The following is a 14,588-nucleotide window of genomic DNA, read 5'->3' as shown; positions in this document are numbered from 1 at the left end:
GTGGTCGATTTCAAAAAGCTTTAAATCGAGAATTTATAAAAAAATATTTTTAAGTGTTAAAGCGACCCGACTGACCGACCCTTATTCATTGATGTTGAGGTGGTTTGATAGTAGACCGACTATAGTTGATTTGGGGTTGAATTTTTGAAAAACGAACTCAATGATCAATCATAGAATATATACATACATATATTTTTGAAATTCTACAAAGTAAAGGAGAGGTAGAAAAAGTATACAAAATCACAAATTTTGAAAGACTAAAATGGAAACTAAAATAACTACCAAAGAAACTAAAGTTTTAAAATTTACTTATTTTGGTATGATTTTTTATTGTATAAAAGAGCGGGAAGAATTTAAATCACCAATCTATTGGTCTTGGATATGATTATTGAAAGTTAAGTATGGTTTGGAATTGGTAACAAAATTGAATGGTATAAAATTTTGGTGTCCAAATAGAAATATTGAAAGTTTAATCTCGAAACGAAATTTAGTGATGGTATAAATAAGAAGCTCATTTACGATGCTACGTCACATTGTTATTTGTTACATTGTTATTCAGGTGAACTACGCGGCAAGAGGTTTTGCGCGCGCGCTCGCTCGCTCGCTCGCTCGCTCTTCACTGCCGGAAGGCGGTTTCTGAGACGAAGTTCTGCTTCCATCGGCCGACAAGGTATCTCCGGCTGTCGATGTCGTCGTGAAGTTCATTGCAATTCGTTTTTTCGCGGTTATTTGTTTGAGTTTTATTATCTACAGTTATTTAATCAGACGCTTGAATTGGATCTCTACTTTGACGTTATACTGTTTCGAAATTTGATAGCGTTTCCGATTTGTTTCTATTTCGCTCCGTTCTTCGGACTGTCGCGATTGGAACACGAAGGTACTGTGTTAGCTTTGTGACTACTCTCTCTCGCTCTATTATTCTCCTGTTTCTTAAATCTCCTGCAGTAAATGAAGTCGTAGGTTTTCTCTGATTAGAAATTACTCGCACGTACATTCTCAATATGATAAATTACTTGACGATGAATGGAGCTGAAATAGATATATAATAGGTTTTTGAGTTGAAATCCTTCGCAGTTTGATAGCTAAGGTACTGTGTTCGCAGTGCGATTTTTCTTATGTCTCCATCGCTCGCTGAAATTCGCCAATTTCTTTAATCTTCTGCGGTAGCTATTGTATTAGGTTTTCTCGAGAAGGAAATGTTTCTACGCACTGGCTCGATGTGGTGAATTACATTATGAAGTAATAAATTTAGATGGATATAGGCTTTTAAATTTTAAGGTAATCATCCATAAACGGAAATTGAAAGTACGGCTCTAGCTGTGCAATTTACTTGCGTTTTCTCAATCGCTGAGCTCAAGTTTTTTAGAGCTTCTACTATCATTGAACTGTAATTGAAGCTGTAGGTCTTCTCCGAGCAGGAAATACTTATGCATTTTCTTGAAAAGATTGATTACATTTTGGAGAAATTTTAAGTTGAAATTCTTTTGGTGACATAAGAAGAAACTCTTTGCCTTGGATCTGTTTTCCGTACACAAGAAGAAACTCTTCCTTTCCTTTTATACGCAGGGATGGCTAAATTGTCCTCTACGTTGAGACTATTTGATGCACATTGTCACCTCCAAGATCCAAGAATATTTGATAAAGCACCTCAATTAATTAGTGTAGCAGTGGATTCTGGTGTTGTTCGCTTTGCTGTTAATGGAACCTCTGAGGTACATTAGTTATGGATCTTGTGTTGTATATATATATTTTTATATGTGCCGTCTCCTGCTCATTTTTTTCATCTGTTGAGTTTATAGAAAGATTGGCATTTGGTCAAGCAATTGAGTGAATTACATCCTTGCATAGTTCCATCCTTCGGACTTCATCCCTGGTAAGCACATACAAAATTTTTTCTGAGATCATGAAGTATACTGTGACATTCATCCAGCTTGCTGTATTTAGGTATGTTCCTGGAAGAACTCCCGTCTGGCTTGAAAAACTTAAGGAATTTTTTGAAGCAGTACCAAGCGCAGCAGTTGGAGAGGTTGGTATTTGTAGCCAAATCTAGATCCTTGAAGACCAATTTGCGCTTTAGATATTTTGTTAGGAATTAAATTTCTCAATTTCATTTTTGGATGAAATTTGGACGAAAAAACAGAGGAAGTTGGAATCAGATGAACTTTTTCTGCTAAATAATTATTTTGTTCTTCTAGTGATATACCTGAATCATCTTAAGAGCATTTTTGGGATGGTTTCTGAAGTTTTTAATCCAACATTGTTGACTGGGTGACTGATATACTGAGCCTTTGTTGCTTATGCATGTTACTAGTGCCTTCTGGTTCTTGACCTTCGATATTATTGTGCATAGAAATTTTTTTATGAAAATAGCTTCCTAGATTATGTGCCCTTAATTTTGTTATCTTTTTTCTTTAATTACGTGATATGATACAGAATAGCACAAAGGTCTCTTATGATTAATTTTTTGCCTCAACATGAGATATCTTTTATTAGGTTGTAAATTTAGGACATGTTTACCTTTTCAGATTGGTCTGGACAAAGGTTCACGAGGAAGGGAGATCAATTTTACAGATCAGGTATATGGCTATTATACATTTTCTTATGGGGTTATGAAAGAAAATGTATGGCTATTACTCGTTTTCAGATTGTAAGAATCAAATTTTCTTAAACATTCAGTGGTTTAGACTGTTATTGACATGAAACAATGCTGCAGATTGAGGTCTTTCAGCAACAGCTAGAGCTTGCTAAGTCTTTAGAAAAACCAGCATCCATCCACTGTGTTCGTGCTTTTGGTGACCTCCTTAAGATAATGAAGTATGACTTGTCCTAATAACTATGTCTTTTTTTTTTGTTAATTTCAAATTTCCATTCTTAGTCATGTCCCCTAATTAAATGCCTTGTTCTGTCATTGCAATTGCTTCAGATCTATGGGACCTTTTCCTGCTGGTTTCATTCTGCATTCATATCTAGGATCTGCTGAGATGGTTCCGGAGTTCTCCAAGCTAGGTGCTTACTTTTCGTTTTCTGGTTTTCTAATGTCCATGGAGGCAAAGAAGGCAAAGAAAATGTTGAAAACGGTTGGTTCACTTTTTGTATTGTTTCTTACCTTTGGAAAATTTTCGTGTGTGTGTACAAAAGATGAGATATATGTATATGGAACAAGAACTTGCGAGTGCAAAAGAGGGTGGATTGGAATATTCATCATAAAGCCACATGGTCAAAGAAATTTCAACGGGTTACTAAAATGTTGTAAAAACTTCTATCTAGGGTGAAACATTTGAAAGAATGAAACACACCAAATCCTTTATATCAGTAACATCATGACTCATGAATTTTTCCAGGTGCCTTCAGATAGGATTTTGTTGGAGACTGATGCGCCTGATGCACTTCCCAAGTCAAAGTCAAACTCCCTCTATTTGGTTGAGGGCGATCCTGCCCTTACTGAATTTCTTAAGGCCCAAGAACAATCTGCTCCAACAGGTTCACAACAAAGTACTTTGCTTTGTTCCTCTGCAGATGCATCAACACTGCCGAGAGAGACTCTCAATCACCCAGCAAATATTCAAAATGTACTTCACTGAATCCTTTATTATAGCTGGTTAATGGATATTTATTTTCGTATCATTAAAAGTTGCAAGATGCTTAAAGATTCATTTTACAAATAAGGCTTAAAGAAAATCAGCATAATAGCTCTCTGCACTGATAGCATTTTATAATCTGGAAATCAGATTTTTAATACTAGTAGAACTTATACGTATAATCTCTCCTACTCTTCAGAAAAAACGGCCATCTTCCTCTTCATTTAATTAAATTACACGGCGGCCTTGTTTGGTACCTTTAATTAAAAGTCTACAGCTACAGTCTTGACTTGGGTCATTTTCCATTATCTTTTTTTAGTATATTACACGCTTTATTCTTCTTTACAGGTTCTTGATTACGTCGCATCTTTATTGGGGATCAGTAAAGAAGAACTCGCTGAATTGAGTTATAGGAATGCGGAGCATTTATTCTCTTTCAAGGGTGTACAAACTTCTTAGGGAAGAATCCAAATATTTAGGTGATGTTTTTAACAACTTTGTATAATAATACCCCCTTCTCACTAACATGTATCTTACCATCTAGCAATGAACTCTTTTTTTGTGGAATAAAAGTCAGGCGATGCCTTTCTGGTGCTTGTCTTTGGTATTGTGTATCAACAACAAGAAAAATCTTCTAACAACGCAGGCATCGTAGGACTAATGGCATTTGAGAGGTAGATATATGTATTAACAAGATCGTCAGACCACTTACCTAATCTTTATGCATAATTATTTCAAATGTATGGATGAGATAAATGACTAACAACAGCAGGCAGGTTGATAATTCATACAATAGGCACTGCGGGGATGCATGGAATTTCAGAGGTAGATGTGCTAACCTGGTCAATAAACTTAGATCACTAACCTAGGGTTTTGTGCATTCAAATTACTTTTTACTATATGAGCGGAGATGATTATTAGAAGGAACATTGCATTTATGCTGCCACGAACGGTTCAATCTGGAGCTGCAAGGTCAAAAGATGAACTAGGAGATCAGCAGAGACCCCAGGTAATTTATTTGCTCCAACTCTACTTCTCTTTTTCCCTCTCCCTCTCCCTTAGAAGCGTCATCTTCTATCCGTTGGGTAGTAAATGCATTTAGAATTTGCTTGTTTTATGGACCGGTAGAGATCCATCTCCTGTTTATATGCTCATATACATCTTTTATATTCAAAGATTATAATTCATCTAGAATTGAAACGGAAGAAATAGGTTTTTATATTCCCCGTCTTTGTCCTGTCAACATGGAAACTCTGGTTAGTACTGTTGATGTTTATATTTAGTTGCCTCTTCAGTAGGATCTTCCTTTAATTTTTAGTGATATTGATGAATATAAATGATTATAATCTAAAGGCCACCTGCAATTTTGTTGTAAGATTGACAAAAAGAAAAAGATTAACTTAAGAATTTGTTTATTTGAAATGAAACACATTAGGGTCCAACATCCAGAAAATAAGAAACTGGCCATCGGCGTGGTAGCGCACACTATCCTATTATATGACTGAGTTGTCTTCATCTTCTAAGAGACTAAAACTTTATTAGACTAAAATTTTTATTGTCATTTTCTCATCTTCTTGATTCCATAATAATTTAATGGATTGTATGTGATATCAATGTAGTTTAGGCCTTCTGTTTCTGGAGTTCTCGATGGCATTGAATCAAGCACTTACATATAGACACGGATATACATACATATGTGTATATATATTTTATTCGAACTTGCTTGTGTATACCCTGACAACGGGACAACCCTATGCCTAACTAAGATATATGAAAAAATTATTTATATCATAGATATTAAATCTGAAATTGAACAATGATTAGGTTGTCCAAATGCTTCACCATTTCTCGTCTTCAACCATAATCCCCATCCCCTCGGGGTACTTTGTCTCATTTTTTAATTTGGTCTGTTTCTTCTGTTGGCTTTGAACTTTCATTCGGACTTTTCAGGTTAGTGGCTGATTTTGTCATCCGACTTTCTTTCTTTTTGATAAAAGGTTTTTACTATTGCAATTTTGAAGTATTCCTCTTGAGTTTTAAGTTTTATTGGAAGTATAGTCTAAATTTGAAATTTTAAAAACACAAACTAGAGGTATAAACTAAAATGATATATTATACTTCAGCCAGACGGTAGAACAGAATTGACGGCTCAAGGACATGTGGTGAGGATGATAACAATCCTAAATTATTCCCGGGTAAGTTTGAAAGAAAGTTTCAATTCTAAAAAGAAATATATTGAATTCTACTATTCTCAGCTCCATTAAAATTAAATTTCATATGACTAAACGTGAATGCGTAAATACACACGTATATTATCTAAATAATTCTCAAATATATTATCTTATAAGTTCAATATTTGAATTTTTTTAAATGAGATACCAGCCTTTTAATAATAGAACCTAATAAGCTCAATAGGTGAATTTAGAGATTGGATTTATTGCGATGTAGATGGCATATTGTTATTTGCTTCAAGTTTTGGAATGAATCAAGAGTGTAAAAAAAAAATAAGTGATTTTAATCTAGAAATTTTTTTAAATTTCTAAATATTTAATTTAAAAATAAGTTATTTGGAAAGCAGCTTAAAAATAACAGTAAATGTAGTATTCGAAAGTTGCTCAAAATATTAAATTTTCTTGAGAGAACCTTAATGACACAGATTAACGAATCAAATCTAGTAGGGTTATAATATTTCAAAATATTTAAGTTCAATTTATATATAAACAGAATCGCATATTGATAATAAATCATCAAAATTACACAAAACCAAACCACCCTCTATTGTTTTAAGTGTTTTTATTCTAAACAAGTCTATAAATACATAACATTAGCCTTAATTTGGGGGACAAAAAGATGCTCAAACGAGGAAAATAAAAGTGACTTTCAATAATCAACACTCAGTTTCAAAAATTAAGGACCTGGAAAAGCCGCAAAATAATAATGACTAGGGAAGCGCCTGAGGGTTAAAATGTGTATTGTTTTTATGTACAGTTTTGGCGTTGAAAAATTGATTGTGTTTCTGTTTCTTTCTTTTTTATCTCCGGAAGTGAATATTGACAACAGAAGGATTTAAATATGTTGTCTGTTGGATGGAGAGAGCAAGTGGCAAATATGGATGAAAAAGAAAAGATGATATCCCTTTTGTTCGTCCATCCGTTATCCCACCTTCTGGACCTATTCCAAAATCGCAATCTTCGTTAGACTTTTAAAAATCGATTTCGACTGGTTCACTACACTGAAACAGTAGGTTTTCATTTATGCAAGTGCTAAAAACAAACAGGCTACTGAAAATTTTCAGCGGTTTTACGAACTATAAACAAATAAATTTGTAAAGAAATTCTTGACTTGATTTTCTCCGTACTTTCCCGTGGTTATAAAAGAATGTATATATAAAAGTACATATTTTTTTAGGAATAACTGTAAATATCAAAATAACCAAGTATATAACAACATTCTAAAAAAGGTATAAACATAGCAAAATCTCTCCAAATTTATTAAGGATAGAAAAGCCTATCACAAATAAGTTTTACTTTATTTGTAATTTTAATTTCTTTAAAATATTATATACTTTATTATTTTTTTTAAAATTACCATTATCCTTCCTCGTAAATAATTCTCAAAGGCCTACTAAAAATTGCAAGCATATCTATTAAAATTTATAAAGAAAAATTGAAAATGGGACGTGTTATCCTCATAAATATCATGGTTCTCAAAACTAAAATGTAACTACGTTTTGAAGAATTTTTAAGGGTCTGAAATTTAGAAGGCTAGAAGAACTATGCATACATAATAATGATCATCGCTTTTATCTGGACCATAAAAGTGAAGCATGTTTGACAATACGATGAATGTATGAAAGTATTAACCTAAGAAAAAGTATCACTAGACGCGAGAGAAAAGAAACGAGCAAAAAAGAGAGATCGATTATAGTAAGAAAATCTTATAGAAAAAAGGTTAATGAAACTGGGGAGAAAAATGAGAGCAAGACAAGTTCGGGGAAAAAGCGAGAGAGAATAAAAGGCTACGAAATGGAAAGAACAGAAGACGGTAATTTTGCAAACAATTTGGAGAGAACGGAGATTAGAGGAATGGAGAAAATTGCAAAAAAGTGTGTAGAAGAGTGCAAATATCACAACCTCAACAACTGGACTTTAAAATGCTTTTCATAATTTTTTTTTTTCTATGATGAAATTTTTTCTAAGCTACGTTATTTTCCAAAGGGAGAAAGATACAAAATGCCGAACCTTTCAAAAATTTCAAAAATAACCTAGTGCTTTCCAACATAACTTTCAAATGTTCTGGAAAAAAAGGCCCTTAGTATATGAAGGTAAACCACCACTACCGTTTTTACTTCTCTTCTTCAACACCTTATTAACCAGTAAATAGTACTTGCTCGTAGGGAGAAAAATAAATAAACAATACTGCCTCTAGAAAGAATAATGGGAGGACAAGAGAGTACAACGAGATCTTAGGACTTGAAGCATTTAAAAAGACTAACGTGAGTGGTTGAAAGTGCATTAATAGAAAAATACAAGTGGAAGTTTTTTGATTTTGAAATTTTTTGGATTATTTTGCAACAGATATACTAACGGTTTCGGTTTGTATAGTTGCAAATTTTTAATCTTTTTTAGGTTAAAGGATACTTTTAATATCTTGAAAGTCTAGAGGAATTTTTTAAACAAAAACACTATACGGTTTCCATTAAGGTATTCTCGAACCCTTTTTGGAAGGTATGAGTATTATTTGAACTTTTGAAAATACAAAAGTACTTTTAGGTTAAGTTACGTTATAATTTAGTATGTTTTCAAAAGAAAATTAAAAGATTAAAAAGCAAAAAAAAAAAAAAAAAGTCTATAATTCATTAAATTAAATGCAAAAAAGATAAACTTATTAAATAATTAGGATTATAACACTTTTTTAAGTTTAGGTTAAACTTGATGAAATTCCAAATTGAAATGACATGTTTTAGGATCAAATTTTTATATATATATTTTTTTTTTCTTAGGAGAGAAAAGTTTAGTTAAAATCGTTAGTTGGAGGGAACCACCAAAAGTTAAGAGCGGGAAACGAAGGGCGAAGACATGGATGGAAAGGAGTGAGATAGAGAGTGTGTTTACCTGATTTAATTTTGAATCTAAGGGAATGAGGTGGTCGTCTTAGAATAAACTTTATAGGATGATCCGTTGACTGTCTGTGCCGGTCAGTTGCGGAAATCAGCTGTAAACTCATAGAAACAACGTGTTAGATGCTGACGACAATTTTTCAAAACCCTCTAATTTACACATAAACAAAATCCACTGCTCACAACTTTCCTAATCAACCTTTCTTCCCATGAATAAATAACCAAATAAAAATAAAAACCTTTCTACATAAACCAACCATATGACTGACCTGTGAATCCAATTCAATCTTATTTTGATAGCAAAAAAGCCAAGAAGACGATTGCATGCGAACAAGTTTGTAAATATTGATTATAAATGGGCCATGTAGATACAATTACTTTTAATAAATAAATAAATAAATTCATTGTTAATCACACCACCTAACACCTCAGTGAAGATGAAAAAACTATGAACTTCAAGAAGTTTTGAAGATGGGGAAATATGAAAGTTTGGGACCCACGGAGGAAGGAATTAATAAGGGACTGTAGTATGACGATTTTGTGATATCCACCATTTTAAAGGCTAGCACATCCTTTAGACAGGCTTACATACCAATTCAGATAAAAACATGGGTACTTAGACATTAACGTTTAAATGCATACCTTTTCATCATACCGAAAAAGAGATAGGTCAAAGTAGGGAGATGGGCTCTGTGATTGGCAATTGAACGGTAAAGATACCAGCATCTTCTTCACAAACTGTGAGAGTTGAGTCAATCTAATGAGATTTAGTGAAGATAACATAAGGGGGGCAACCTAATAAAAGAATAAAGCATCTATAGGGTTCACCACCTGTGAATAGCTGACTGCTTTATTTTTCAAGCTTCTTAGTTGTTCTTGAGCATGAACGTTGTTGGAGTGTGAGGATATGAAATTCATGCACAGTGAATTTCTTGATGCTGCATGGAAGTGATTACAAAAACGCTCGAATAGAAGGTAAAGGTCGTCTGCTGAATTCTAGAGGAAGTATGATAATAGTTAGAAATGAAGGGAAAGTTAATTGATATAAAGTATGAAAACAGCTGGGACACAAACACACACCTGATAAAAAGCAACAATTACAGTGGTCTCCATGTCATATACAGCAAAAAATGCCCGGTGGTGATCAGCCATCCGCGAAACCTTGATGTAAAGAAAAATTGTAATCACTGTGAATTTCACCAATGAAAGCTATAAAAAGAATTCACAACGCCAATTTGATTCAAGAAGTTCTTTAGCCGGAACATCTTGGAATATTGCAAGCTGAAGCAAAATAACCTTTTGTCTCATAAGTTTGGGAAGTCCAAGTTGAAAGTGAAAAAATGAGTTAAAAGGCTTGAGTTCGTAGATTCACTATTTTCCTTAGTGGTTTTGAGATTCGAAAATTTAAGTGCGACTCTAGAGATAAGATTTAACAACTCAAATTCATATGGAAATTGACAAAGTAGTAACGTAAAACCAACCACAAATGAATTCAAATATGACTATTCAATTCCAAGCAATACAAATCTAATACGTGAGCCTAGCACCTTCCAAAATATTTGGATCACATACATGTCATCACTCCAATAGAAAATCACTTGCAGGTGTGACTTATGAAATAAGCATAAGCATATACTTATCTGGCACTCTTTAAAACCGGCTTTGTTGAATAGTTCAATTGGACAATAAAAACTTTTTAATATTTTGGTTTCCCTGGTCTTAGGAAGAAAACGATAGTGGGATAGTATTTTGAAATGGAGACTGACTGAGAAGAAAAACACTCACCCCTCCATCTACACTCCCAAGCTTGAGCAGCAAGTGTTGCCGGTCCAAGAATTGTACCTGGTCAGGAGTTCTGTAAACAACTTGTAACACATCATGTGTGCATCGAACATGGAATAATGATAGATGGGAAGGATCATGATATGCAATTCAATTTGATCTTTGCTCAGGGCACGCAACACATAAAAACAAACAAACAAACAAACAAAAGGTAATATGCCAACAAAAAGTAAAGCCTCTACCTTCCAAATAATCAAGTCGACATAATCTTGAAAATGAAAGTAGAAACTCTTCGTCAAACACTGAACCCTCTGTAAAAAGAAACAGAGGAACTAAACAAATGAATACCTGAACAAACAATTCTAATCATACATGAAATATGAGGAAATTCAAGCAGACGGCTGAACTGGGATTAGAAGTCACATATAACCAACCAAGCGATGATCTGTTTCTTCATTCCATATTCTGCGGAATATAAACGACAGCAAGCGTTGTTTGAGACCACTCAGAAAAGAATTGTCAGTGTTGGGCGGGTTATGATGGTAACCATTCTCAACATTACCCGCAACCAATCTGCTTCTTTCAGGTACCCCCACACACTGTCATTAATAAGATGAAAATTCATTGGTAAGTGTTCCATGGATGGAATGTAGGGTAGAGTCAAAAAAACAGTTATACACCAAGGGCAGTGTGCGCTTAGTTAATCGAGTCGCTGAGAAGTAGGCATAAATGCCATAATATCAGGTCAAAAGAACAACAAAAGGAAAAAGAAAAAAAAGCAGAGCTACTAAAAAACAGTCGAACATGAACAATTCAGAACATATATGTGCAGGAAAATTAAAAGAGTGAAGAAACGGTCGAGATGAAAATTTGAAAAAATGATAGAACAAGTACATGAACCAGAATGCAACTACGTAATCACAAAAAATTAAACAAAAAAGATCATAATCATAATAATAAAGAACAAAAACAACTACGTGTAGAAAGATCCTAACAGGATACATAAAGGATGACAGTTGAATAGATCATTGTTATTTTTTATCTAGCCAGAGAATAGGCTCAAATAAACATTACAGTTTTTATCAAGCGTAATGTTCTACTGAAACTTCAATCCATAGACAACCGGAGGAAGCACAAACCAAAATGAAACTACGAAATTTAACTCGCCTGATAACTAGAAATTGAGAAGAAGTTCATCATCTTCGAAATAAAATTAGAGCAAAGAGACCAGAAACCAGCCAAACATGCACAATTCAGAATAGCTACATGGAGTTCGGAAGAGATATTTGCAGTGCCTCTCTACAAAGTTACAAAGTCAAAGAAATAGATCAATCAGATGAAAAATTGACTACGAGTATTTAATCTACGGAAACGAGTACTAAACGACAGGTACTGATCACATGAAGCATGAAGGAAGAATATTACAGATTAAACGTTATTTTTCATCTCGTTAAAAGATACGCTCATAAAGAGAACGGTTATTTAGAAGCCATCTGTACTACTAAAGAAGCATAAACCATAATGCTACTTGCCTGAGAGCTTGAATTGAGAAAAAGTTCATCATCGTCACGACAAAAAGCGCCAATAGCTCTTACATCAACAAGGTGGCCGGAATCCCTAATTTGAAGAATGTGTACAATCTGGTAGCGTAGCGACACAATAGACAACAGATCATCATAGAGGAAGACGCCCGGATTGTGAACCAAATTCACAAAATCATTGACGAACACCTTCACGTCAAGAATTTCTCCATCCTCCAATCTATCACATGTTTCGATGTTAGAGCATAGAAAGATGAGCTTCGTAAGAAACATATAAACAAATTAGAAAAAGAAAAACACACAGCAAAACCATAGAACTGACCTAAGTAGGTGAAACGTAATTTTCTCTATAGAAGGAACTCCCGGAACAGCACCACCGACGGCCGAAGCGTCTTGGATTTGAGACGTAGAAGTAGCAAAAAGACCAAATCGGTTACTCTCCATGTAAAGAAAGAAATCCTTGCATATAAGCTCGTTGCAGGAGGCAAGGGAGACGGAATAAATCAAGTTGAAGAAACTCTCAAACTTCTGAGCAGTGGAAGGAAGTTCCTGAAACGTATCGATTTCATCTCCTTTGTAAGAAAACGAAAGCCATTTCGGACGGTAAACAATCAAATCGCGATGATTCCTGCTGAATGTAATTAGGTATCGACCGTCAACCGTGAACTTGCGAAAGGAATGGTCCGGACATTCAACGTCGTAAACAGTATGATTCGGAACTATGTTCTCGTAGAATCGCCTAACGCAATGAGACTATAGAACAAGCAGAATGCGAATCAACAAAAACGTAAACAGAATCTAAAAGAAAAACATACGAACAAAATCTTAATTCTTACAGTGGTTCCAGGAGGAGGAGTAGCGATTTGGCGATGAAAGATCCTATCAGCCACATTGTTGTTTCTATACATTCCTTTGTTGGAATAGGTCAGATTGAAGATAAACTCTTGCGGATTTTCATGCGGAATCTGAAGGAGGAGAAATGCGAGGGGGGAGGATGTAGCGTAGTGGAAGAGAGGGAATTGAATCGATGAAAGGAAGGGTTTAAGGGGCTTTTATATTGAAGGAAGAACAAGCAGCAGAAGGAGAAGCTCTTTTTTGTCGTTGTTCTTCGTTCTTTGCTTCTTCAAGTTCTTCGCTCTCTTTTTTCCCTCTCTCTATCTCTCTTTCAGCTTATCCACTATCCACGTGGGTTTCTTTTTACTACTGGCAAGGAGAGAGCGATGACGCGTTGATCTTAAGCTCATTCAATTCCCTATATACCTTTTTATATATATTACACAAATTACTTTCACGCTTCTATTATTTACTCTTTTTCTCTCTCTTTTTACCGTAAAAAAAAGTTATAACTAATTACCCTAATGTTATCGAGGACAAAAGGTCTCGGATTGAAATCTCCACTCTCAATTGTATCTAAAAAAACTTTATTTATACATATATGTGCTTTTGCTCCGATGTTTTTTTTCGAATGTGTGAGAACATGTAAATGTTATTATGTTAATGGAAGTTTAATTTCATGGTCATAATTAAACAAGATTATTATTGTTTAAAGGATAAATGTCCGTTAAAATTATGTTATGTTGAATCTAAATTTAAATTTCATTTTCACCTTTTGTGTTTTAAGCATGTTTTACTTTAATTATAAAGTTAAGAGTTATTACGTTGAAGGTAGAAATTCTATATTTGAGATGTAAAATTGTTTAGTTAGAGTTAATCAATAAAATACAAATGAGAGAAAGAAAGGAAAATGAAGTTCTGGATAAATGTTTAAACTTCGACCGTAAAAACATAACACTATTGAATTTAACTATGTAACATTGACTTATGAAGTCAAAAGATCAAACCCATCTTTTAGCAAGTTAATATGAGCATTATTTTCTTCACCTCTAAATAGATCAGTATACAAAATAAGTTTCTACTGGCCGGTAAACCACGTATCAAGACTTTTCTTTTCTTTTAAATAAGTAAAACAAAAATCAAAATAGGATAAAATATATTTTTTTAATATCTTTATGTATTCGGACTAGTTCATACATATTTCAACTAATCTCACAAGAAAATTCACAATAGTAACGAAATATACGTAATACATTAATTACAAGATTTAATTTTTAAATTTATAAGTATAAATAGAAAATAGAGAAACAAGTCAGCAACATTACTTTTAATCATTGACGTTCTAAAATGTGTCAATCATTTCATGTCTCCCTTTCCTATGAAGGGACTCAGGAGTGGAATTTGGAATTGTGAAAAGACTTCAAGAATCAAATCAGCAATTTATTAAAGTGGGATTATTTATAAGTAATCAAGTTTATAAGTAGGAAGAAATTAGATTTATTTGCAGTCGATTCCAGCCCAATGCCATGCTCATAGCCTTATATCATATCCAATGATGAATGTCTAGTAGGAGATATCATTGGTGTTTTTTCTTGTCAAATTTGACATTAGGTTTTGAATTTTAAAAAGTACTAATAGATTCATGAATTTCTAATTTACTGGACGTTTATTCGACAGTAAATTTTTAACGTCCAGTAAATTAAACAAACCATTTTCAATGTTTAAAGAATTAAT

General features: G+C 33.7%; 2 protein-coding genes across 11 annotated transcripts; one reads left to right on the top strand and one right to left on the bottom strand.

Annotated features, from left to right (window-relative positions):
* The first annotated feature begins 499 nt into the window (after positions 1 to 499).
* On the top strand, positions 500 to 5,933 carry LOC103483391 (uncharacterized). Of its 8 annotated transcripts, none has more exons than XR_007821591.1 (14): positions 500 to 670; positions 818 to 877; positions 1,567 to 1,712; positions 1,800 to 1,873; positions 1,945 to 2,026; positions 2,526 to 2,576; positions 2,714 to 2,814; positions 2,924 to 3,077; positions 3,342 to 3,569; positions 3,927 to 4,057; positions 4,152 to 4,252; positions 4,355 to 4,587; positions 5,529 to 5,575; positions 5,702 to 5,933. XR_007821591.1 is itself a non-coding variant. In XM_051085949.1 (11 exons), exons 3-10 carry the CDS (start codon positions 1,569 to 1,571, stop codon positions 4,035 to 4,037), a joined length of 945 nt encoding a protein of 314 aa, XP_050941906.1. In that variant the 5' UTR covers positions 500 to 670; positions 818 to 877; positions 1,567 to 1,568; the 3' UTR covers positions 4,038 to 4,057; positions 4,152 to 4,317. The 8 variants fall into 8 exon arrangements, 6 of the variants coding, with proteins under 6 accessions (XP_050941906.1, XP_050941907.1, XP_008438220.1 ...); XR_007821590.1 differs by having other exon boundaries at positions 4,351 to 4,587; XM_051085949.1 differs by lacking the exons at positions 4,355 to 4,587; positions 5,529 to 5,575; positions 5,702 to 5,933 and having other exon boundaries at positions 4,152 to 4,317.
* Positions 5,934 to 6,331: 398 nt separating this feature from the next.
* Positions 6,332 to 13,234, bottom strand: LOC103483390 (light-mediated development protein DET1). Of its 3 annotated transcripts, XM_051085946.1 has the most exons (12): positions 12,857 to 13,228; positions 12,343 to 12,773; positions 12,008 to 12,240; positions 11,647 to 11,774; positions 10,914 to 11,078; positions 10,722 to 10,790; positions 10,483 to 10,539; positions 9,778 to 9,858; positions 9,529 to 9,693; positions 9,340 to 9,435; positions 8,693 to 8,792; positions 6,332 to 6,749 (listed from the first exon to the last, which is right to left on the bottom strand). In XM_051085946.1, exons 1-12 carry the CDS (start codon positions 12,926 to 12,928, stop codon positions 6,610 to 6,612), a joined length of 1,737 nt encoding a protein of 578 aa, XP_050941903.1. In that variant the 5' UTR covers positions 12,929 to 13,228; the 3' UTR covers positions 6,332 to 6,609. The 3 variants fall into 3 exon arrangements, with proteins under 3 accessions (XP_050941903.1, XP_008438217.1, XP_050941905.1); XM_008439995.3 differs by lacking the exon at positions 11,647 to 11,774 and having other exon boundaries at positions 12,012 to 12,240; positions 12,857 to 13,231; XM_051085948.1 differs by lacking the exon at positions 6,332 to 6,749 and having other exon boundaries at positions 8,687 to 8,792; positions 9,340 to 9,454; positions 12,857 to 13,234.
* Positions 13,235 to 14,588: the final 1,354 nt, after the last annotated feature.

Source organism: Cucumis melo, chromosome 6 (assembly GCF_025177605.1).
Source record: "Cucumis melo cultivar AY chromosome 6, USDA_Cmelo_AY_1.0, whole genome shotgun sequence".
In the NCBI taxonomy this organism is placed as follows: Eukaryota; Viridiplantae; Streptophyta; class Magnoliopsida; order Cucurbitales; family Cucurbitaceae; genus Cucumis; species Cucumis melo.
The sequence above is the reverse complement of the archived record's forward strand: the minus strand, read 5'-3'. Positions and strand labels throughout refer to the sequence as shown.